The 23440-nt window shown below is 45.1% G+C and overlaps 2 protein-coding genes across 2 annotated transcripts in view; one reads left to right on the top strand and one right to left on the bottom strand.

Annotated features, from left to right (window-relative positions):
* Nucleotides 1-22444, bottom strand: part of chst11 (carbohydrate (chondroitin 4) sulfotransferase 11) — a 98678-nt gene extending 76234 nt beyond the window's left edge. Inside the window, exon 1 of the mRNA XM_085376197.1 lies at nt 22327-22444. Within this exon, the coding sequence (XP_085232323.1) occupies nt 22327-22444 (118 nt within the window). The remainder of the gene's footprint in view (nt 1-22326) is intronic.
* LOC146614439 (uncharacterized) lies at nt 11151-16882 on the top strand. Its single transcript, XM_085376561.1, has 5 exons — nt 11151-11651; nt 11896-12237; nt 12394-13129; nt 13247-13591; nt 16848-16882. Exons 1-5 carry the CDS (start codon nt 11247-11249, stop codon nt 16880-16882), a joined length of 1863 nt encoding a protein of 620 aa, XP_085232687.1. The 5' UTR covers nt 11151-11246.
* Nucleotides 22445-23440: the final 996 nt, after the last annotated feature.

The raw sequence follows: 23440 nt of genomic DNA, 5'->3' as shown, positions 1-23440 counted from the left end.
TAATGTTGGTACATTTATATCAATGAGACATAGTTGAAAGCATAAAGGAGTATTAGGGCCACATTAAGGAAAACAATATTATTGATCTTCATCCTGACATCATACTGTGTTTATGTGCTCAGAGAGAAATCCTTTCCTTGTTCCTAAAACCGATTCTGAAGCAACTGTGCCAGCTGGTCTCCACATTTTGACTTTTGTCTTTAATAATATTAAAATGCTTTAATGTGGCCCTAACATATGTACATAGTGGAAAATGAAATATTGCAGAGAAGCAAATACAACAGAAGAGACGAGTGTCAGCAGACTACAGCAGGGATCCGAGGAGCAGACAGCTGTTGGTATTCTGATGTTCTGCTCTGCTTGTCTGCATGTGGTTTGACTGCAGTCTGGCTCTGACTCTGTACAGAAAGCAGACTCACAAAGACTCAGCCTTGTCTTTGGTACTGCGTGTAGCATTGCCATGTCAGCAAGGCGTAAACACATTCATTTTGAGATATTAATTACTATAATCACCGCAGTGGGAAACTGTTGCAGAGATGTTTGCTGAGGGCTAAATCTTTGGCCAAGTCTGACTTGAAAATTTTCAGGTTGGATCATATCATAGAGTCTCAGGGAGCCATGATGTTTTCAAGACTTTGCATAAACAGCTGGCCACACCTTAAATATGCCTGTTAGAAGCCATTGGCTCTGTGGACATCAAACTACAGTTCCACACTTTGAAACAACAATTATTTGCCTTCTTGCAGAAAGTTAGATGCTAAGAATCAGTTAGCTTGGGGAAAAGAAGATTACAGAAAGTTGTAAATAAATAGTTCCACCATAGGCCTGCCTCCAAAAACACATATCTCTGTCTAAATATAAAATAATTATTACTAAGTTTACATACTTCCAGGTTTAGCTTTTGTCATGTCAGCTTTCCTCTAAAGTTTCTTCATATAGAAGAAAACATCTTCCGGCGTTAAACACATCATGTTCCTGGACATTCGTTTGAGCACTTTGAAATATAATAGGAACATTTGGGCTTTCACCTCATCAGTGAAGCACTCAGACTACTGTGACTGTGTTCATAAACAGCCCTGACATAATCCATCCTTTTACACTCAAACGTGTGCATGTTATACAGACTTTTGAACTAACTCATTTACCTTTAATTAATCTGAAACTCCGCCCAGTAAAACACATACGTGTGATCAACAGTTTATGTTTTCCTTGGTAAACATTAAAACAAGGCATTTCAAAGGAATCTGTGTTTTGATTAATTACAAACTTTTATATTGCAATGTATCTCATAATGTAACCCACATACTCTTTATCAGAGCACACTTTCTTTTGAACCACCTGGGCTTTGTATTAATAGCATTCAGGTATGCAACAAGTCAGAGATGCTTGACTCCCCTGTGTAACTTTCAAACATGCGCCTTAAAGCATCTTTAAGCAACACCATTTCCTCCCAAAGGAAACGTTGCTGAACTCAATCAAAAGATCTTCATTTGGCCTGAAAGATTTTTGTTATTCTATTCTTTAACAAATACGCCCTCGGTGAAATTAGGACATTTGGCACAGATCGAGGAAAACAGGAAGCACCCAGGTTTCTGTGCAGCTCTGCAGCCAAGCTGACACAGACTCAGAGCTCAGTCAGTCCAAGTATCCCTGCAACCTTAACTAGCAATAACTTCACAAATATGATTTTAACTGTAGGAGCAACATTCACAGCCGTCCCACAGATGCATCGTTACGTGCAGCAACTTTGATAACTGCTTTTGCTCCTATCGATTTTTCAGAGTTAAATTCAATCATTTCAACAAGACTGCTCAAAGAAGTTTCACCGTTAATTAATGCTTCAGTCTTCAGACAGCCGCCTCATCTCGCTCTGGCTGTTGTGCTACATCTTGGCATTCAGTACCACTGATCACAGTGTTTCGCTACAGAGATTAAACACCATTGGTGTTAAAGCAGCTACATTGCACTGGTTTGAGTCATATCTATCAGATGCATGGGGAGTCTTCTTCACACACGGTATAAATAAAATCAAACTGAGCTCCATGGTCTTGTTCTCTGTAGTGTAACTCTTCATTGTAGATCTGTCCCTCACTCATTTCAGGGACAATCTTTTCAGCCTCAGTGGGGTTAAGGGTGGAAAGATGTGAGGGCTCAGCTGTGGGGCATGCAAGAGACCCCGGCAATAAGTCTTATCCGATTCCTCGCTGTCCGTTTCTGTCCCATTACAGGCTTCTACAGGTTTTTGGTGGAGGTAGAGTAAATGCTGCAGTGTCATCTACTGTCACTACAGGGAGTGTTATATCACTCTTTTATTACATTTGGCATTTGCTGATGCTGGTTTGACTGCAGACAATGGGAAAAAAAGATGGATACGGTTGTTCCTTGGTGTGATTAAGTAGTTTTCTTCAGTTAAACATCAGGAAAATAAAGACCCATAAAAGTAGCTGTTTACTGCACTGAAGTTGTAAATGAATACAAGTATTTCTCTTTAACTAGAAACTTGTTTGGCCTGTAGAAAAAACTCAATTCAAACCGTAACTATATCTAGTAAAACTGCAGGTCTGCAGCAACAGTGTGGCAGTTACCACCATCAGATCAGAAGTACACGGCAACACACTGTAAACTACTCATACAAGAGTATCTTCTAGTATGTCTCTTTAGACCAGGTCACATTGGAGGCGTGGGATATTGTATATCGTGGTACTTTGATTATTGGTGATGAATTTTGTTGCTTGCATGTAATGTTTGTCGTTGCGATACTTTGTTGTGGTTGTATTTATCTGACAGTTGCCACAAACACAGATAACTTCCAAAAGAATAGCACACAGCTAACTCACTAACTATCAGCTCCAGCAAAGGAATAAGCCTTCTGTTTACTCATGCAGCCTTGTAAAATTGCTCTGCAGCTCTGTCTTCAAGGTTTATAGAGGCGAGTGGTGTGTGTGTGTGTGTGTCTGTATGCATATTCATACTTCTTGCTGAGTCAGTGATGAGAAGAAATTTGTTTGCCAACGTGTCCGCCCTGACCTCCATGTAGGGACATGAGAAGAGTCTTTGAGACTCCATCAGAACGGCCGCTGAGCTGCGTACTGCCATGCTGCACAGTGGAATCTGCAACAAGGCCAGTGGCACCATCCACCAGCTCCATGGGCCAAACTGGCCACGCTGGCAGAACAAACAAGGCTGGAAAAACTCATGCAACACTGAGCTCAGATGGAGAGTGGCAAAGAGAGCTCTGTGGAGGAATTGAAACAAGTGTGCTGTGGTAAAAAGCAAAAGTGATATCAGTGCCTGGTAAAATGTTTAGTGGCTGTACAATCAGTCAAGCAGTAATACACATAATGACTTTATGTCCATGTAGTCGGATTGTCCTGTTAGCTATTTTGTCATTTTCTATATAGCAGTAAAAGGAAGAATCCATGCAAAAGGAGGATATACTCTTGTATAACACTTTATTAAGATGCTCCTTTGCTTGCTTTTTGTCAAGTACAGATATATTCTGAGGCAATAAGTAGCCATCTCCCCAGTGACTCTCAGAGACATTTACTCTAGTCAACCATCACAGGCTCTCTGAAGAGGCAGCCAAATGATACCGAGGACCGCTAACACTGGCCTAGTCAGCTGACAGCTGGTAGGAAGGGGCTTTAAAGATATGGCCAACTGCTACTTGTGCAGCAACATTATAGTGTCACTGACCCCTGACAGCACCTTTACACTACCAAAAAAGCATATTTTTTCAGTCACACACATTCACTCACTCACGTCATTTACATGGACTTTTTCCAAACAAAACTATGGACTCTGCCTCGACTACGACACAGGTAACAAATTATTACTATCTATTACCCTTGCCGTCTACGATAGCAGATGTTGTGCACTTACATTCTGCATGACCGTTATCATTTATCATGTTGCTACTGATTTTGTGCTCAGGAGACAAGTCCAGTAAACATGTGTGGTCATGTGATATGCTTTTACTTAGACTTAGGTCCTGCTGCACCGTTCAGCGCATTGGGCGGCAGATCTCCGCCAGCATAATCAATCAGCTGCGGCTGCTTCGGCCTCATCCTATGCAATGTCTAAGGCGCGTAAATCATCAACGATAGTCCTCTGCCATGTTGTACGGCGGCGTCCTGGTTTGTGTCTTCCATGGAGTGGGTTCCACATGATCTTGGGCAGTTGGTGCAGGACTTGGTGCAGAATGTGACCTCCTGTGGCTTAGTCAAAATGTCATGGAGCGGACGTGTAGTCCGGCGGTGGACTTCTGCATTGGTGACATGGTCCCAGTAAGAGACAGGCAGGATCTGACTTAGCCATGGCTGTTGGGCCACATTGAGTCTTTTGGTGATTTTGGCTGCTGTTTTCCAGTTAGGTATAATGATGGAGCAGATTAATCTTCCTCGCCAGATCGATCTTTGCGTTCGACCAGATCGGCCGAAGAGCGCACCCGCTTTCGCGATCTGACACACGACGTCATGATCAGCATCTCTGTCGCTTGCAAAGATGCTGCCCAGGTAGGTGATTTGGTTCACCTCCTCCAGCGGTTGGTATCCTACTACAATGGGATCCTGAGTCATCACGTAACTGATCCTCATGACCTCGGTCTTGTTCCCGCTGATTTGCAAGCCCACTTTGGCTGCCTCTTGCTCCAAGCTTGGTGTCATGGTCGTCATGTTCTTCCGGACGTCGGCCAACAAAGCGATGTCATCCACGAAGTCGAGGTCCTTCAGGTGTGTTGATGGATGTCAAGGTATCCTGAAGCCATCTTGGTCATGATAACTTTGATTTGCCCTTTCAGTAGCAAGTTGATCTTTACAGGGTGGGTCGCTAGCCCAACGCCAACCCTCCTCCTTTCTCAGCCGGGCTTGGGACCCTCAATGGCGGACTTAACCATCCACGCCAGAGTTCTGCATTTACAGGCATGCTAATCTGGATGGTGATCTTTTTCATTCATGTAGCATGTAAGTGCTAATATGGGCCACCTATATATACACCACCCATGTTTTCCCACTAAAAATCCACCGTCTTTAAGTCTAATATTATATACTGTTTTAGTTATCATTATGCTATGCTACACTGTGACTGTCTTCTCAGGCTTGACAAAGGCAGAGCCACAGTTTTACAATGTATTTATTTATTTTTAGGATGAGCAATATACCCGTGGCAGGGTTAACAGACCTGGGGGATTGCCACGCTCAGAGAAAGCCAGGGCTAAAACTGAATATATTACTAATCATTTAAAAAGCTCCTAGTAGACCTGGATGACTTACGTTTAAAGAAATGCAGCATTTTATCATACGATGAAAGTTCTAAAGGCAATGACATTTAACAGTGTTCAAAGAGTACACAGGGCAGATAATTCCTTTTCTCTGGCAAATGGAGTGAGTCAGGAGAGGCTAGAGGAAGAAGAGTCGAAGGAGGAGGAGTGGAAATTCCCTCCCGTTGTTCTGTAAAGTGTCCCAGTAGCTGATGTAGAACAGGCAGGTTTAAATGTTCTTAATTTAATGAGACACGACTCAGCCTTCCTCCACTTAATTAAAGCCATGATTCACTTCTCGTATGCCACACAGTCTACAGTACATCTGGCAGCCAGAAACACACCGTCACCCTCTTTATTTGCTCACGTGTACAGAGCCTATGCTCTATACGCTGCACTTTGCTGACTTTCAAAGAGCTCAGCACCTCATCGTGCCCAGTTACTTTACCTAATTCCTAAATTAACTCATTGACTTTCCAAAGACAAGGATTCGAGGCACACAGGGAAACATGTATGCATACACTTGCTGAGTTGTCCTGGGGAAGCAGCAGGAGCGACTGTATGCCTAGTGGGTCATCTTGAGCACAGACACAAACCCACACACACTCCTCTGGCTCCTTGCACTCCAGGGTAAACACTAACTGTGAGATCAGGCCTGAAAGCACTTCTGTCACCTCCTGAATATGCCCCAGTCCTGGACTGCGACTTCTAATGCCTAAATGTGGCAAACACAGACGTCTTGATGTCCTGCTTGGGGCTAAAACATAACAACCGAATCGATATTTATCTGCAGCGGTGCTGTGATTACATTCCCATCTCCGCTGCTGCTGTTGTTCTGTGCCAGCATATGCACAAGGGGCCGCTGTGCATGAGCCACTGGAACCATCCACTCCCACTACAAGCTACACTGTAATCAACATGCTAGTAAATACACATACCCAGTGATGCTGAACCCCCCACTTCCAGTCAGACACATCTCATTTAAAGCTGCTCTGGATTTTCCTGTAATTACACAATTATTAGTATCAGTCTGTATTAAACAGTCTCAGCTGTCATTCCACATACTTGAGATGTTATATTTTACTGCAATTTGTAATAATTAATTATACGGTTTATTTAAAGGTAAAAAAAAAAACCCTCTGTGGTATTTCAGGTACAGTTACTTCAACTGGAGGAGCAGATCTTTGAACAAACTAATAAAACAAAACAGGGTCATTCTTAGATGTGAATTGGCTTTGCATGTAAGGAGATTATTCATTTGTATCCCAAAGAATGGGACCAATTTTACAAATGGAAACATTAAACACTGATCATTCTCGTATTACTGCATGACTCATTTAAAGCAATGCTTCCTGTTCTGCTCAAACACCAATGTTAGCTAAACATTAGAGAAATCCAAAGTAAGCACAATTAGCTTGGAAAACATGGCATATAGACAGGTAGATAGATCCATAACCAAATATAGCTGTTCAGTGAAGTGAACTGAAGATCTCATTTGCGGTGTTGCCTCTTCATTAGTGTAGCACGCATCCTTTTCAAACAAAGACAACTACAGACGATCCAGACGTCACTGCAGAACATGGATGTGTGGCACATCACAACCATGTTTCAGTTTACTGCTCTATAATCCCCCTGTGAACACAGACTCATATAGAGAAGAATTTTTGGACACAATCTTGCCTTTGGTAAATTGATTGAACACAAGATGGATGAATACCCATCAAAACATCCTGTGAGACGTATTTTATGATGCATGGTGGGCAGATGTTTATGTGCAGGCCACACCGCTGAGGCTAACATTAGCACTTCCCTGTCTGACAAGTGATTCTTTGATCACCACGAGTCATTTTCTTTGTTTCTCCATGAGTCAAAGTTTACAAAGGATGCACTTCAGATAATAGTCTGCTTGATTCCTCCTGCCAGTTTGTGCAAATGAAAAGTGCACAACTAGAGAGTGCCTGTTTCTGCCATACAGTTTTATGTTGTATTCCAGCTGCAGTCACAGACTTGAATCCAGAGGACCACATATAAAGCAGACTTTGGTTCTCCAGACATCAGGTGGTTTTTATAGGGTGGGAAAGAAAGCTGGGTGACTGCAGAGTCAGTTTGTGCAATGTTGCAAGTATGAGTCTGCTCTGCGAGGGATGGTGCATTTCAAATCCCCCAAGGCCTTGCTGATGATGCTCCAGTGAAGTTATTGGGGAGGTAAACGTAGATGCCAATTGGTCTAGAAAGGCCTCACACACACACACACACACACACACACACACACACACACACACACACACACACACACACACACACTTGTTGGCTCTGACAGTATCTGTCTGTCCATTGTTTGCACTCAGAATAGGCCTGGTTGTTGTTCCGAGCTATGGGAATGTCTCACTGTGTCTGATAATGGCCATAAAAGCTGTGTTATTGTTCGTGTGCAAATTGTTTTCTTACTGATACAAAATGTCAAAAAGGAAATATTTCCGGTTGTGGCAAACTTCTATCACATGATTTTGTAAATCTCAATCAAGGCTCAAAGTGTGTGTGTGTGTGTGTGTGTGTGTGTGTGTGTGTGTGTGTGTGTGTGTGTGTGTGTGTGTGTGTGTGTTTTCAAGTGTCTCTCTTTGTGGCAGTCCTTTCATCGCCTCACTAATGAAGTCCAGATGCTCGTGCAGATGGTGACCGACTCTAGTGAATGAGTGTTCAGTGTCAGGGCTCCGGCTGCTCAGAGTTTTACACTAAAGATTTTTAAAGAGTCAGGACAGTCACCTACCTTTGTTTAATATTAGGTTTCAACAAACATAAGTGTATATACACTGTTTACATTTTAAAGGAGCAGTCAGCTGCAATGCCCTGTACACCATTTTAATGTCTGAATGTAATCTTTGTTACTTTATAACTCAGATCAGTGTCCTGGAAACATTCTAAATATTCTTATAACTCGTTTGACTGCCTGATATATCTGACTATAAATATATGTTGTTCGAGTGTTACTGTAACGTCCCTCCAGCTGTGATGGGGACAGGTGCGGCCTACACTGCACAGTAACACAGCGATGGCTCTTTAGATGATAAAGACCTGAAACTTTCCAGCTGGCATCATCCCTCTTTTGTGTTTAGCTGGTGTATGTTCAATACATTTCATTGTCCTTTAGCCCTGAATTTAGCCCTCGTCTAAAGTTAGCCAAGCAGAATATGAACTTTTTGTTAATAATAAATTGTTATACAGTGGTCCCTCGCTATAACGAGGTTCACCTCTCGCTGTTTGACAGATTTTTTTGTTGGTTTTTTTTTTTTTGGGGGGGGGGGGGGGGGGGCAACTTTCCATTGGTTTTTTGTTTTTTTTACAGCGCGTTGTGTTCTGCGTCCTGATTGACAATAGTCTACAGCCAATCAATCTCGTGCCGTGTCTGCTGTACAGTACAGAACATGTTCAGCTCGTCAAATTTACATAAATCTTCGATCCTAGCAGTGAGTCCTGTAAATGGTGAAATGGTAAATGGCCTGCATTATATAGCGCTTTACTAGTCCCTAAGGACCCCAAAGCGCTTTACACTACATTCTGTCATTCACACACACATTCACACACTGGTGATGGCAGCTACATTGTAGCCACAGCTGCCCTGGGGCGCACTGACAGACTGGGGATAGGGTTAGGGGGTAAGTTTTCTCCCCAACAAACAACAGTGTTGATGAAACGTCGTCACCTGCGGGTTCCTTTGGTTTCTTTCTGTAATACTGGACTCATTTTCTACAAGGTTTGAACTTTGAGAGTTTAAACAAGACAGAAAAGTGTGAAAATGTTCATGCCTGTCTAACAAAAGTGTGTAAAGTGTGTCGTGAGGGGTTTTACAGCCTTAAAACATCTATAATAATTGTAAAAAATAAAGTTGGCTACTTTGCGGATTTCACTTATTGTTTTTAGAACGTAACTCCTGCGATAAACGAGCGACTGCTGTACATAATTTTATGAAATGAAAATAGATTAGTGTTTGTATAGAGGATTTCCAGTCTCATTGCCGCTCTTTCTATTTCTGTTGCTTTATTTTTTGCACCTGTGGCTAAACGAAATGATATGTCTAGCTTTACTGTCCATATGCACCTTTTTGGCCCTCAGTGAGGCGCCATAGTTACCATGAGCTCCAAAAATTGGCCCTTGGGTTCATGTTTGTGGAGACTTTCCTGCACTTTGTAAGAATGCATCAAGAGCAATGTCAGACATTAAGTCTACTCTGAACATCCCTGATCATCACACATATCATGACGTTATGTGTGGGAGTTCATCAGGGCGCACTGGGATCAGAGAACGAGCCATAACAGGGATCCCCTGCTCCCCGCCCCCCGCCTCTGATGCACTGGATGTTTTAAGCAGAGCAGGAAAACAGCAGCAGAACCGGGATTACACACACAGGACATCCGGGATACACTCTCACAACACACACAGACATAAAGTGGCAGAGAGGTGGGAAAGGGGACAACGTTTGGAGGTAAAGAAGGGGGTACACAAACACAGCTATGAGGCTGAATCCAAACAAGGCAGCTATGCTTTGCTGTGTATCTGGATCATCTCCTCGCACTGTGATAACATCAGCCGGGTTCTGTGAGGAACCCTAAACAGGAAGGATACACAGGAAACCTGAGAAGTGGCAACAGGCTCTAAAAGAAAGGGAGCAGTTTGGTTGTGACAGCATTTGTTAAAGCAGCGGTTTGAGCTGCAGTCGCCGCAGCTGGTAGTTATTGTCCTCAGAAGAAAAGTGAATCTGTGCGCTGTTCTGAGGATTTCTCAACATGTTGAAAACATCACTGACCTTTGAGCACCGTGCATTTAAATGTTAATGCAGCTCCACGGCTTTGTAAGCGCTAAAGTGATCAGTCATCACATCGAGGATCTGAAGTGATCATACACATGTAAACTGCAAAGTTTACTCGAGTCTGTTTCTCACATTTTACATCTGAAGCTCTTGAATGCTTTTTAGTAGACAGGCTGCTGGAACAGAGATACCTGCTCTGGGTAACTGGACCAGCAAACTGCAGCAAGCTTGATGGGAATTCATGGCTCAGGTGCAAAGCTTTTGCTCTTGCTTGTCTCACTTGCACACAGGTGTTAGCATCAAAAACACACATGCTTTGCTCTAGACGTTTCCTAAAACAGACAAATCAGACAAGGCCAACATCCCCTCCTGAAACCAAAACTGCAAAGAGCAAGCATGAACCTGCACGCTGACCAGAATAAAAAGAAAAAAGCTGCAAATCAATAACAGTAGCTAGAAGACACGCACACAGCCAGATGATTTACACTGCTGGATGCATTTTTCTTTCTGTTTTTGTGTGAATAGAAAATTTGAGGGTGTCTCTCGGTTCTTCAAAAGTAAAGACTAATCGCCTTGTACACGCAGAAATACCAAATTGCAACTTGTAGCTCATGACAAACTCAGAAGCTCGGACTTGAGAGCGCATTTGTCATGGTCCTGGGTCGTTGACCCAGCGTTTTGTGTTTTGTGACTATTTCCCTCTGTTCTAGTTATTCTGTGTCCTCCCCCCTTGTGTCCGGTTCGGGTTCTAGATTTCCTGTTTTACTTTGTAGGTCTGTGTCTCGTTATGCCCATTAAGTTCCAGCTGTGTCCCCTCCTGTGTGCCATTTCCTCATTACCTGGTGTGTGTATTTATAGTTGGTGTCTGCCTGTGCTCCTCGTCGGCTCGTCTGCACTCATCCGTGTATTTCTGCGTATCTCTGCATTCATCTGCGTTCCATGGTGTCCTGTCTCTGCGTCCCTCTGCCCCGCACCCCCTTTGTACGGTCTCAGGTTTGCTATTTAGTTTCTCCCAGTTTAGGTTTCCGTTTGTAAAGTACTCATACCTCGTTGCCTGTTTTTGTCACCACCACCTTTGTAAATAAAACATCACTCGTATCATCAGTTTGCTGCATCTTGGGTCCTCCTTTTCCTCCACACCACACGGCTCCCTCCGCCAGCCGTGACAGTACGAGCCGACCAAACATGGACCCAGCGGCATCCGCACCTCCCGAGGAGCTTCGGGAGGAACTAATTGACTCTGTTTCCAGGTTGGTTAACCTATGGCTCGAGCATGAGGGGGAAGAGTGTCTCCGCGCTGTAGAAGCCAGGCTACAGCAGCTCATCTCTGCTCACTCCTGGCTGCTGGACTCTCTTCACCCGCTCGCACAGGACTTCATACTCAACGAACTGCACCTTCACCCACCAGCCGCTACCGCTTCCCAACTCAGCCCGGCGGCGAAGATTTTGCCCGGCCCGCCGGAGGTTTTGCCCGGCCCGCCGGAGGTTTTGCCCGGCCCGCCGGAGGTTTTGCCCGGGAGGAAGCGACGATCGCGCCGTCGGCGCATCACCCCACAGCCGAAGACTAGGACTTTGGAACTGCCAGCTGTGGTGAGTGAAAAGGACCCTTTTTCTGTTTTGGACTGTGTCTGTTTATTCCGGGGCTGTGTTTTTTGAGTCGGCTGCCCTGCCGGTAGCTCAGTTAGCTGCCCAGCAGCCACTAGCTCAGTTAGCCACTCAACCGTCACCCCCATTACAGTCACAGCCAGACCTATTAGACACTTGGTTACAATCCATAGCTCAGTCAATAGCTCAGTTGACAAGAGACTCATCCGCCTTATTATCACCTATTCAGCCATCGTTGTCACCAACTCCTCCTGCACAACAAGTTAAGTCCATCCAACCCGGAAAGAACTATTTTTCACCTGTTCATGTCAAGCAGAGAGACACACCACATAATATTGTAATCAGTCCTCAAAAGCTGGCCAGCCCAGAGACTGTGACACACTCCAGGGCCTCCCCAGAGGCTGGGTCCCAGCCCCCGGCCGACTCTGGACCCCTGGAGATTAAGAAGCCAGCTGAGGACTGTATCCGGCTGTCGCTGCCTGAGCTGAGTCGATGCTCTGTGCAGCTGCAGTCTGCTTTGTGTTTGCCAGAGGCCCGTGCGCCTGCTGGTTCTGATGTGTTCCTGCCAGAGGCCCGTGCGCCTGCTGGCTCTGTTCTGTGCCTGCCAGAGGCCCGTGCGCCTGCTGGCTCTGTTCTGTGCCTGCCAGAGGCCCGTGCGCCTGCTGGCTCTATTCTGTGCCTGCCAGAGGCCTGTGCGCCTGCTGGCTCTGATCTGTGCCTGCCAGAGGCCCGTGCGCCTGCTGGCTCTGAACTGTGTGTTCCAGGGGCCCCGGTGCCCACTGGTCCAGAGACTGTTTTCGCTGGGGGGCCCGAGGAGCCCGTCCAGCCTCCTGCTTCGCCTGCTGGGGGGCCCGAGGAGCCCGTCCAGCCTCCTGTCTCGCCTGCTGGGGGGCCCGAGGAGCCCGTCCAGCCTCCTGTCTCGCCTGCTGGGGGGCCCGAGGAGCCCGTCCAGCCTCAAGACTCGTCATCGCCACCAGCTGCAGCCTCTGTGTCTCCATCCTCGCCAGCTGCGGCCTCTGTGTCTTCACCCACGCCGTCGCCTGGTCCAGCCACTGCTTCACCCACGCCTGGCCCGGCTTCAGCCTCTGCTTCACCCACGCCTGGCCCGGCCTCTGCTTCTGCTTCATCCTCGCCTGGCCCAGCTTCAGCTTCTGCTTCACCCACGCCTGGTCCGGCCTCTGCTTCTGCTTCATCCTCGCCTGGTCCGGCTCCAGCCTTCGTGTCTTCAGCATCGCCTGGCCCGGCTTCAGCATCCTCATCAGCTGCCTCGTCTGGTCCAGCCTCTGCTTCGGTCTCGTCTGGTGCTGCGACGGCCACGCCACCTTCGGGTCCCAAACTGCCGCCTCGACATCGGCGGTCATCTGCCAGGCCGCTGGTGGAGCGTCATCGTCAACATGGACGACCTCCTAGACGCCGCCGCTGCCTTCCGCGCGGTCGGCCTCCAGACTTGTGTCATCGCCGCCGTTGCCGTCCGCACGGTCGGCCTCCAGACTTGTGTCATCGCCGCCGTTGCCGTCCGCACGGTCGGCCTCCAGACTTCTGTTATCGCCGCCGTTGCCGTCCGCACGGTTGGCCTCCAGACTTCTGTCATCGCCGCCGTTGCTGTCCGCACGGTCGGCCGCCTGAACGGTTTCCCTGTTGCCGCCGCTGCCGTGTGCACGGGCGGCCCCCTGAACTGCCTCCACTCCGCCACCGCTGCCTTCCGCTCGGTCGGCTTATGGATCTGCGTCGCCGACGTGGCCGGCCTCAGAAGATAAACTGTCCTGGACTTCTGAGCTGTGAGCCTCTGGGCCGGCCTCCTGAACTGTGTTTTGTCCTAGTACTCCAGCATGTGTGTTTTTGTTTTGGACAATTCCCTCGGTCCGCTGGAGCTTGTTTTGTTCGGTGTTGGTCCCTCCGTCCTGGGCCCCCGCCGCCCGCCCTGGGTTGGTCGTCTGTTTTTGTTTTGGGCTGTCTGGTGCCAGCCCTTGGAGGGGGGGTACTGTCATGGTCCTGGGTCGTTGACCCAGCGTTTTGTGACTATTTCCCTCTGTTCTAGTTATTCTGTGTCCTCCCCCCTTGTGTCCGGTTCGGGTTCTAGATTTCCTGTTTTACTTTGTAGGTCTGTGTCTCGTTATGCCCATTAAGTTCCAGCTGTGTCCCCTCCTGTGTGCCATTTCCTCATTACCTGGTGTGTGTATTTATAGTTGGTGTCTGCCTGTGCTCCTCGTCGGCTCGTCTGCACTCATCCGTGTATTTCTGCGTATCTCTGCATTCATCTGCGTTCCATGGTGTCCTGTCTCTGCGTCCCTCTGCCCCGCACCCCCTTTGTACGGTCTCAGGTTTGCTATTTAGTTTCTCCCAGTTTAGGTTTCCGTTTGTAAAGTACTCATACCTCGTTGCCTGTTTTTGTCACCACCACCTTTGTAAATAAAACATCACTCGTATCATCAGTTTGCTGCATCTTGGGTCCTCCTTTTCCTCCACACCACACGGCTCCCTCCGCCAGCCGTGACAGCATTTCTTTTCCCATTCCAGCCCGACAGTTTGAGCAATCTCACTGTTCTACTTTCCACCCTAAGAACACAATTAATGTCTTGTTAGGGTGGAAAAGATGTCATCTTAAAAATGCTGGTTTGATAAGGAGAACACAGAAACTGTCTTCATGGATCATGATGCCACAGTGATGACAAAACGTTCTTTTGTCTGTTTGAAGAAGGTGAAAAGAGGCACATTTTGGTCACAGATAAGAATTGGTTAGAAATATTCTCTGTTTTATAACATGTTAAATAATAAAACTATTAGACAAAAGCAGCCTTTGCAAAGGCATTCTTCTATTCTTCTCAGTTTGTTGCAAGTTTCTTAAAGAGGCTCTCCATTTTTTTCAGATTACAAGGCCCCATAATTGAGGTCACTGACCCGAGTGACTCAGCCTCTTTACCACAGCTGACGCCACAGAGCAACCAAGGTGAGGAATTTTGAGTTTCCTGTAGACATTCTAGGATTTTGTTCTTTCTCGAGACAGAATCAGTTCACTCGTCCATCTCTGTTGTTATCATAGAGCTTTCTCTCTCCCACACAAACACATGAGGAACAAAACTAATAATGTTGAGATTTCTAATGAGGTCACTGAGGTCTGTCTCAGCGAGCAGCTGGCTGCTCCAGTGGCAGACGTGAAATGTGAGCACGCAACTTTGAAGCCTGGGTGCACAAGCAGGTTACCTCTCACAGGCTGAGCAAAGACAGTGCAGTGGGCGAGCAGGGCTGCAGCCTCACACACACACACTCCAGATATCCCAGACAAGAAGCCCACGAAGCAAACGGCCTTATTAGCCGTGCTGATTTCTGCAGCTACGATGCCTTTAAAGGCCCAGCAGCAACTCAATGTGGTGACGCAGATGAGATCTGTCACAGGCACAATGAAGGCTGCAGGTGAATGCACCCAGAAAGGATTAAGGTGGAAGGCCAGAGGTTGTAGCTCTTGGCTGTCAGCAAGCTGAACTATACAACAACAAGAGCTGTGACAGTCTCCGTTCAGCAGGAAAGGCCTATGTTTCCCCGTCTGGCTGTCGCATTTGTGATCACAGAGATGCGTATTGCACCAATAATCTACCGTATACTTCTTAAAACCCTACACCGCCTTTTTTTGCTGCGTGAAATTCATGACTCCATATTTCAGGCAGGCAGGCAGGACTGTTCGCCGTAGGCATCCTAAATAATTTGAGCGACATCCTAATGTGGGCTTTTCTATCATGCCAGTAGTCATTTTGTCAGATTAACTTTGCCTTTTTCCAGACTCTGGATATTTCATTTCAGTGTGGAAGAAAAGCCTTGAGAGCTTCCACCAAAGCTCTTAGAACTTTTGCCATTTTTTTATCCAGCGTGTGATGAGAGGTTTGGCAAATGCAACAAGGAATTCAGCTGCTGTAGTGTGTAGAATACAAGCATGTGTATAATGACAGATCATGTAATCAGTATTAGGTCAGTATAGATAAATACTGCTGACAATTAGTGAGAGCCCCTAACATGGTATCCTGGATAAATCATTTAGAGACTGTGTGTCATGAGGCTAAATGCCAGAGTAAATGGAAGAAGCAGAGAGGCCGTGGTTCTGAGCATCATGAGCGTTATGAGCCATGCAAATAACACTCCTTAAACCTGAATAAAAGTACAGCATTAAATCAAAGTAACTACCTATACTTCCTTTGTATGGACCCAAAACAGTAATTATATGTTCCAGCAACAAAGACCATAACCGTTTTGATTGGTCTGCTTGGTTGTAATATGTGCTGTGAGGCTCTCATATCTGACTGCTCACACTGCCAATGCAATAGTCAGTGTGGTCCTTATCTTCCATTTTGAAGCGCTAACGAGTGTGTCGAGTCAAACGTCTTTCCTGTGTTTCAGCTGAGACGATAGGCAGGATCAGTCCTGCTGGCAGAGCAAGGCTGACAAACAAGCACATGTGCATGAGTGCAAACCGTACTCACTATAAATCAAGTTTAATGGTACAGTAAAAAGACTTTATAAAAGACCATGTGGGAGAATTTACATTTTTCAGGTTTGGGGACAACTTTATTTTATTCTTTATGTACCTTGAGAACAGAACCTTAGAACGACAGTCTTGTTCTCCCGATTCACTCGTAGATACAGACAGTTGTACCTAACAAAGAGTCGTCATGTCTGACACAGGTGCAAACAGCTTAACTTCACTCTGAGCATGAGAACTGGTAATGTTCTCCCTGCCGCCATGCTTTCTGCCTGTTTTGTCTAGGCTGGCAGTACGCGCCAAACAGAATCTCATTTGGCGTGCGCTCAACAAGCTGTTGAATACAGAGCTGCAGGCTAATGCCAGTGCACTGGCAGCATTACCGGGGCATCTCCTTCTACTGCAGAGATTATGAACTGCACTGGGAGCAGAAAAGACCACAGGTAAAACACCAGTCTCTGGAGAGCTGCAAAATGCTTCTTCACACTTCCATTCATGCCAAATGATTTTTCTTTTTGAGCGTAAACTTGACAGTTTTTGACATTTTGACACGGTGAACACACAAAAACCTTGTTGCCTCAGACTACACTTGAGCTCTTAAGCCTTATTCTGTAGAGATATTAGCAAAGACTACAGTGTGACACCACTGTAAACCCCCTACCCAGCTCACCACCACTCTACCCTCATCCCCCTTCCTTTGTCTCTTCTACAAGAGGTCGTGATCCTGCAAGCCCTGGAGGAGAGGTGAGAGTTTACACTGGGAGGCCCAGTGGGATTCCTAAACCAGCTAAACATGCCTGAACCACGGAGACGCTGCTTCCAACTTTATCGGAAGAACAATGACAGTGCTGGTGTGTGTGTTTGAAAGACAGGAATGTAAAGGAGTGAAAGGGAGGGGAAGGACAGAGGGCTTACAAAAGGGTGATTAAGTCATTTCAGAAAGAGGGATAAGATGGCAAAGATAGAGATAACGATAAATGTCATAAAGGAAGTCAGCAACAGTAAACACACATGCTAGTCAGCAGTACCCGTCTCAGCTGTGTAATCGTGCACAGACACACACTCCAGCATTTAAACTTGTACCAAGCTCCTGCACAAACACCCTGCTTTAAACATGTCCTCTTTAATCACAGCATCCAGACCATGTCATTGCCATGACGACATCAAATATCCACTTTGTAATCTGTATATTTCTCTGTGTGTGTGTGCGTGTGTGTGCATGTGCGTGTGCGTGCATGTGCGTGCGTGTGCGTGTGTGTGTGTGCGTGTGCGCGTGTGCGTGCGCGTGTGTGCGTGTGTGTGTGTGTGTTGAGCAGAAGCTGATGCAACATCTGTGGCGATTGGCACAACTCTTGGAGCATGATGCCGGGGTCCTTGAGAACAGTTTTATGGAGGCTCGGTTCAACTATTACAATCACTTCCTGCCCTGGAAGCTCCTTTAATGACACACAGACAAGAGGTCTCTCTCTGTACAGTGTTCCTGCAGCAGGTTACAGTTACGTAATTTTTAAATAAATCTTATGATTCTACCAGGATCTTCGCAAACAGGGCGTCTTAAGAAGACATTTTAAATGGATAAAGGGTCACAAAGTCTAGTTGAGACTGAAGTAACTGACTGGAAACTCTACATCCAGATCAACAGAATCAACCTTTCTGGGATTTACTAACCTGGATGATTGAGCGTGCATCAAGACGATTAAAGGGTCAGTTCACCCATATTAACAAAAATTTGACTCTCACTTGGAGCCAGGCAGTACAGCTCTGCTGCTACCCAGTACACCAGAGCTTTCACTTGAGTTTTCAACATGAGCATCTGTATCCAGAGTCAGTGTGCATGCACCTTTGCACAACACTGCAAACTACTTTTAATTTGACCTATAAAAGTTGGAGTTGCACAGAAAACTGGGCAATACAGCAATTATTTTACTATAATTTTTGTTTCTCACCATCATTATCTAAAACCTGAAAATCATGTGGAGTAATTGGTGTTTCAGCCCCTCGGTATCTCTTTCTATAGAGACGTGCAGAATCAAGCCAAGGCTCTTTGAGCTTCTTCTGGCAGCACCAAACAGCCCAACATCTTATAAAGACTAGGGATGGGTATCCAGTGCCATTGTGGCACCGGTTCTGACATAAACGGTAGTAACCAGACCGAAAAGCAGCGCACATTTTGGTGCTTTATTTCGGTGCTTTATTTTCCTGAGATGTCAGACACTTTGGATTCTAGCCAATCATTTTACCTTTGCGAGCGTAGTAGGCGGGCCCAGGTACGTACATTCTTTTAGAGCAGAGCTACAGATTAAAAATGCCCAAGGCGAAGCGGTCAAAAGTCTGGCTGTACTTCACAGCAAAAGATGCAAACTCAGCAGCAACAAGTGCTTTAAGCTGATACTGTGATACTGTCAAAGGAGGTAACACCTCGAATCTGATGAAACACCTGGCGACGCATAGCGTTTTTTTTAAAAGCCGAGAAATGCGCCGTATTTGATAGCTTGCTGCGAGACCTCACACCGAGCACATCTACTGCGGGTGTGGTGCCTGTTATCGGACCCGGAGCAACATCCCCCAAGAACCCGAAGAGGAGAGTCCTGGCCCCTAGCCCTGCCAGTGTAGCAGAAATGATGAGGATGATGATGCAGCAGCAGCCGTTCTTCTCTGCGTGAGTAGCTTAATGTTGTTCGTGTGTAATTTACGCTGAGTAGGCTAACCACGTTATTACATTAATGCATGTAAGGTGAACTAGCAAACATCATCATAGCTACATGCGGCTGTCTTCTTGTTTGATGGCAGATACTCCCTTCACCCTGGCCACAAAGGCTAAAATGACCAAAGAAAAAGTGGAAAACAGTTAAACATGAGAGGTTTAGGACAAAGTTTGTGTTTTTTCCATTGTTTAAGCACTGCTTCCAGCCAAGAGTGATACCATATATGTCCCATAGCTGCAGAAAAGATGAGATGAGATGATCCTTTATTTGTCAGTTGCAGGTCTTTTGCCCACAACCGAGATGACAGACCTTGCCGACCGTACATACAATACAGAGACAGGTCAATGTGATGTTAACTTGTTAACTTTTTACAAAAAAACAGCTAAACATGAGAGGTTTTTGGACCAATTTTGTGTTTTCCATTCTTTAAGCACCGGTTCGAGCACCGTTTAAGCACCGTTTCAAAAGTACCGGTTTGGTACTGGTATCGGATAAAACCTAAACGATACCCATCCCTAATAAAGACATCATTTCATCATTTTATCATCATCATTGTCATAACTGTTGCATTATTTTTTGAGTAGAATTTAATCTTTGCATTTTATTCCATGTGTGACTCCTTCCTAACTATAAAGCTATGACCAACAACTGCTTTGCTTAATTTCAATTTGGATGAAAATAAGAAATCATCATAACTAAGCAGAGCTCAGTGTCACAGTAACCAGCAGACTAAAGTTGGACCAGTTTTATATACAACACATTTTTACACAGTCTCTGCTCTTTCTAAGAACAAAACTGCACTGTTAGAAAAAACATCTTAAAAAAACAGTAATATTCTGGCAGCTGGGGCGCCAAAATACTACTGTAAAATAACAGAAAATAACTTACTCATGAAAATACGGTTATTTCCAGTAATGAAAATACAATTTGTTGCCCTAATTTTACATGGAATTTTGCCTTTTTCAAGTGCTTTTAAACATTAAATTAGGAACATTTTAATGTGATTAAACAATGAAATTACCTATAAACAAGGTCAATGAATGCGGCAATATGAATAATAATACTTAAATGTACAGAAATATACAGTTAACAGTTGGTTTAAATAATAATGGATTGCATTCATATCGTGCTCTTTGAGACCCTCAAAGCGCTTTACAATTCCACTTTATAATTCTCCTCCGACCACCACCTGTAGGTGAAGCGTCTTGCCCAAGGACACAACGACCGAGTGCCCGAGCCGGGGATCGAACCGGCAACCTTCTGATTAAAAGGCGAACTGCCAACTCTTGAGCCACGATCGCCCTAAATAACAATAATAATTATTATTATTTGATGTAAAAAAAAGTTTATACGAATCATTTTATATATTTTTCCATAGCATCACATTTGAATTTAACAGTTCAATCTTTCAAATAACGGACAGATATTTGTGAAATTATGATGCATTTGTGAATTATTTTAACAATCTAAATATGCTCATGTACAGACAGATACATTTAAAAAACAAGGAAATTATGTTTTATTACATTTACAGTGCCCGAACCACCTCAGGAGCCAGCTGAGGTGGTTAGGCTGCTGCCCCCGCGACCCGGCCCCGGATAAAGCGGATGAAGATGGATGGATGGACATTTACTGTGATTTTACGTTAATTTACATTTGAAATGTGAAATCAGTCTATTGATGTAAATTTAATGATATTCTAGAAGAACAGTACAAAACTGTAAAACACACAGTAAAATACTTTTATATTAAGATTTGTTTTTACAGTGTGGTCAAGGGGTTGAAATAGAATTGTTGACAAATATTTAGTAGTATTTAGACATAATTATAGATCAGAAGTTATCACAGAGGCCTAAATAAAATGTATTTTCTCCTTCTAAGTAACGAAACTGGCATTTAGCCTTACTGGACTGGATGCGTTGCCACAACTGGTTATTGTGGATGACTTAATGTAAATGTTAAAAGAACTCTTTGTCGGTGTGAATGGTGCATGAAATTCGTTTGAAACAGTTGTGTGTCTAATGTGTTATGTCATATAGTCTGACTGCTGTGTTTACTTGTATTTGTGTTTTTTCCTTATGTTTAAAAATGTCACCTGGTGCCATCTTTGTCAGGTTATCCTTGAAAAAGACACTTTAAATCAGTGACAAAAGATATCAAACTCTCAAGGATAACAAGCCCAGTGACTTACTAATACACAGAACACGTGTATTGTGGTAATATTTCTGAGCAGATTAGAAATAGAAATGATGGTCCATCTATGGCAGCAGCACCTGCACTGGTGACTCACACAGTGGCAGTGTGTGTACAGAAAAAACAGCAGGTCAGTTCAGTTTCATATTCCCATGGATGATATTAGCCTTTCTCTGTTTATCTCATGTTTCATCGCAGCCCCATTACCCACACAGAGCAGCGATGTCTCCAAATCATTACCTGCGCACCGATCCACGTCTCTACACGATCTCACCAGTGGTGGCATTAAACCCCTGTAGATATTTTATATGTTTATTATAACCTTAAGTATCGTAGCCTGATCCAGTCAATCTGAAATGAGCCGCTGAGCCGCGCAGACACCGGGACTTTTCTGGGATTTAAATGTCTGGTGCTTCAGTTTATTAAGAGAAAGCAAATACTCCGAAAGTATGCTCTCCGTTCAGAGCTTTAGTAGACCTGTTGTGCAGCAGGTCGGCAGCCCTGAGCCTGAATAGTCGCTGCGCCTGTGCTTGACGCGCAGACTTGTGTGATTTCGGCGCACAGAGACGCTGCTGTACAGCCCTTCCATCCATCCAGACAGCGGAGATTTGGCAAAGCAATAGATCAGATTACATAATTTAACATAATTAGATGCAAATTCTATCACCGAGCCCCCGCTGAGATGGAGAGGAGCTCTTTTCTTGTGCAAGAAATTACTACCTGCTGGTCTCCAGACAGGACACGCGTCCTAAACGCTCCCCAGAGACAGTTCCGTTTTAGATATGGATTCCACATGAAAGTAACTCCTTGTTCTCCTGACAGCGAGAACCACTGGGGAGGGTTTGAGCATAATGCCACAGCCCACGCTGCGTGCCAGACCTAAGTGCTGCCCCGTACACCAGTTCCTATCGCCAAGCCGCGTTTGTGAAGACAAAAAGCCCCCCCACCGCTACTGCCACCATGCCACTTGTCAGCTGAAGGGAAGCGAGTGGCCAGCCCCAGGTTACTCACACATACACACAAACCAAGAAACACTTCAACCAAAAAAGAGCAGCTCAGCAAACGCCGGAACGCGCAACAAGGCGACCGGTCTCACGTGGAAGATCGATTTAAACCACCGTACTCACTCTGGTTGATTTACGCCTTTACATCGCGCAAGTATCAATTATTTATCGGGCGCATTACTGTACAGCCAGAACAAATCGATGTGTCGGCGCGCCAGGAGGTTACCAGGCAGGATGCAATTCATCAACACGCACTCACACACCCGAGAGAAAGAGCAGCGAGATCCTACCTGGTTGAAACATACTTTGGAAATAAAAGATGACCAGAATAAAGGATCCCAAACAAGTGGCAAATATCATCCGGCATATCCTGCTCATCCTCATCAGTTCGCTCAGAGTCTGTTTCATGGCGGGACGGAGAGGCTGGAGGATGCCGCGCGCTTTGTGCGGGAATGAAGGGCCGGTCTGTCGGAGGCTCCGGGGCTCTGGCGGTACTGATGAGGATTGTCCGCCGGTCAATGAGCTGAACACATCCAACATGGAGCGTACCACTTCTGGGCTAAAAGAGGGGTGGTTCGTCCTCGGAGCGAATGAGCGCGTCCACGTGTGCACTTGAATTTATGAGCATAATTCCAAGCTGCTGTTTGTTGTTATGGCGCCGTGTCTGTCGTGGCTGTATGACCAACACAAGGAAACTTTTAAAATAAGAACAAAGTATAAAAATATCACCAGTCTCAACAGAGATCGATATAGATTAAACGTTTGCAACATTGTGTATTGGGCCTATACCCCGATGGCGTGCTTTGGGTGTCAGTTCTTAACTGTCTGTATTAGTTAAATAGATGTATTGTGGGTTTAAAAAGTACAGTGCTTCCTTCCGAAATGCATAACATAAAATTAAGTCAACAGCATCTAGTCGTTTTAACTTCCTTTGAACATCCACAACGTCAGCTTACATTTGAGTCGACTATACTGCAGTGGTGCACCGTAACCAAGTACACTTTATTACAGTTCAGTATACTTTTCATTTTATGCTGCTTTTCACTTTGACGTCTGATTAGTGCAGAGGTAAGTGTTCTAACTCTGAACACTATAGTTTTGTTACTTTACAGCACATTAGGATTTTAAAACTTTAATAATATAAGGAATGAAATGAAACACAGAAAGCGAAGCCTCAAAAAAGTGAATCTAGTGCTATCGCCTATCATAGCACAAGGCTCTGACCCATCCAGGTCCACCAGAATAACAAGAATATTAGTTATTCTTCGGTCATGTCTAATTTTTAAATACAAGTTCATTGTCTTGCAGAAATCCATCAACATTGGTCCACCTTGGTTTGCAGTGAATATCTTTTACTTTTATTGCTACTCAAGTACATTTTGCTGACAAGATTTGCATACATTT

The sequence above is a fragment of the Diplotaxodon limnothrissa genome, linkage group LG17, assembly GCF_057381915.1.
Source record: "Diplotaxodon limnothrissa isolate DT_005_m linkage group LG17, D_limnothrissa_male_GT1.1, whole genome shotgun sequence".
In the NCBI taxonomy this organism is placed as follows: Eukaryota; Metazoa; Chordata; class Actinopteri; order Cichliformes; family Cichlidae; genus Diplotaxodon; species Diplotaxodon limnothrissa.
Note: the sequence above shows the minus strand (reverse complement) of the source record. Positions and strands in the feature narration are given on the sequence as shown.

Excerpts from the sequence above, each read along its gene's own strand:
- LOC146614439 (XM_085376561.1), top strand. The coding sequence starts at position 11,247 with ATGGACCCAGCGGCATCCGCACCTCCCGAGGAGCTTCGGGAGGAACTA. Across the intron at positions 13,130-13,246 it reads AGACTTGTGTCATCGCCGCC|ACTTCTGTCATCGCCGCCGT; the intron begins GTTGCCGTCCGC and ends GTTGGCCTCCAG. Across the intron at positions 13,592-16,847 it reads GCCCCCGCCGCCCGCCCTGG|AGGTCGTGATCCTGCAAGCC; the intron begins GTTGGTCGTCTG and ends CTCTTCTACAAG.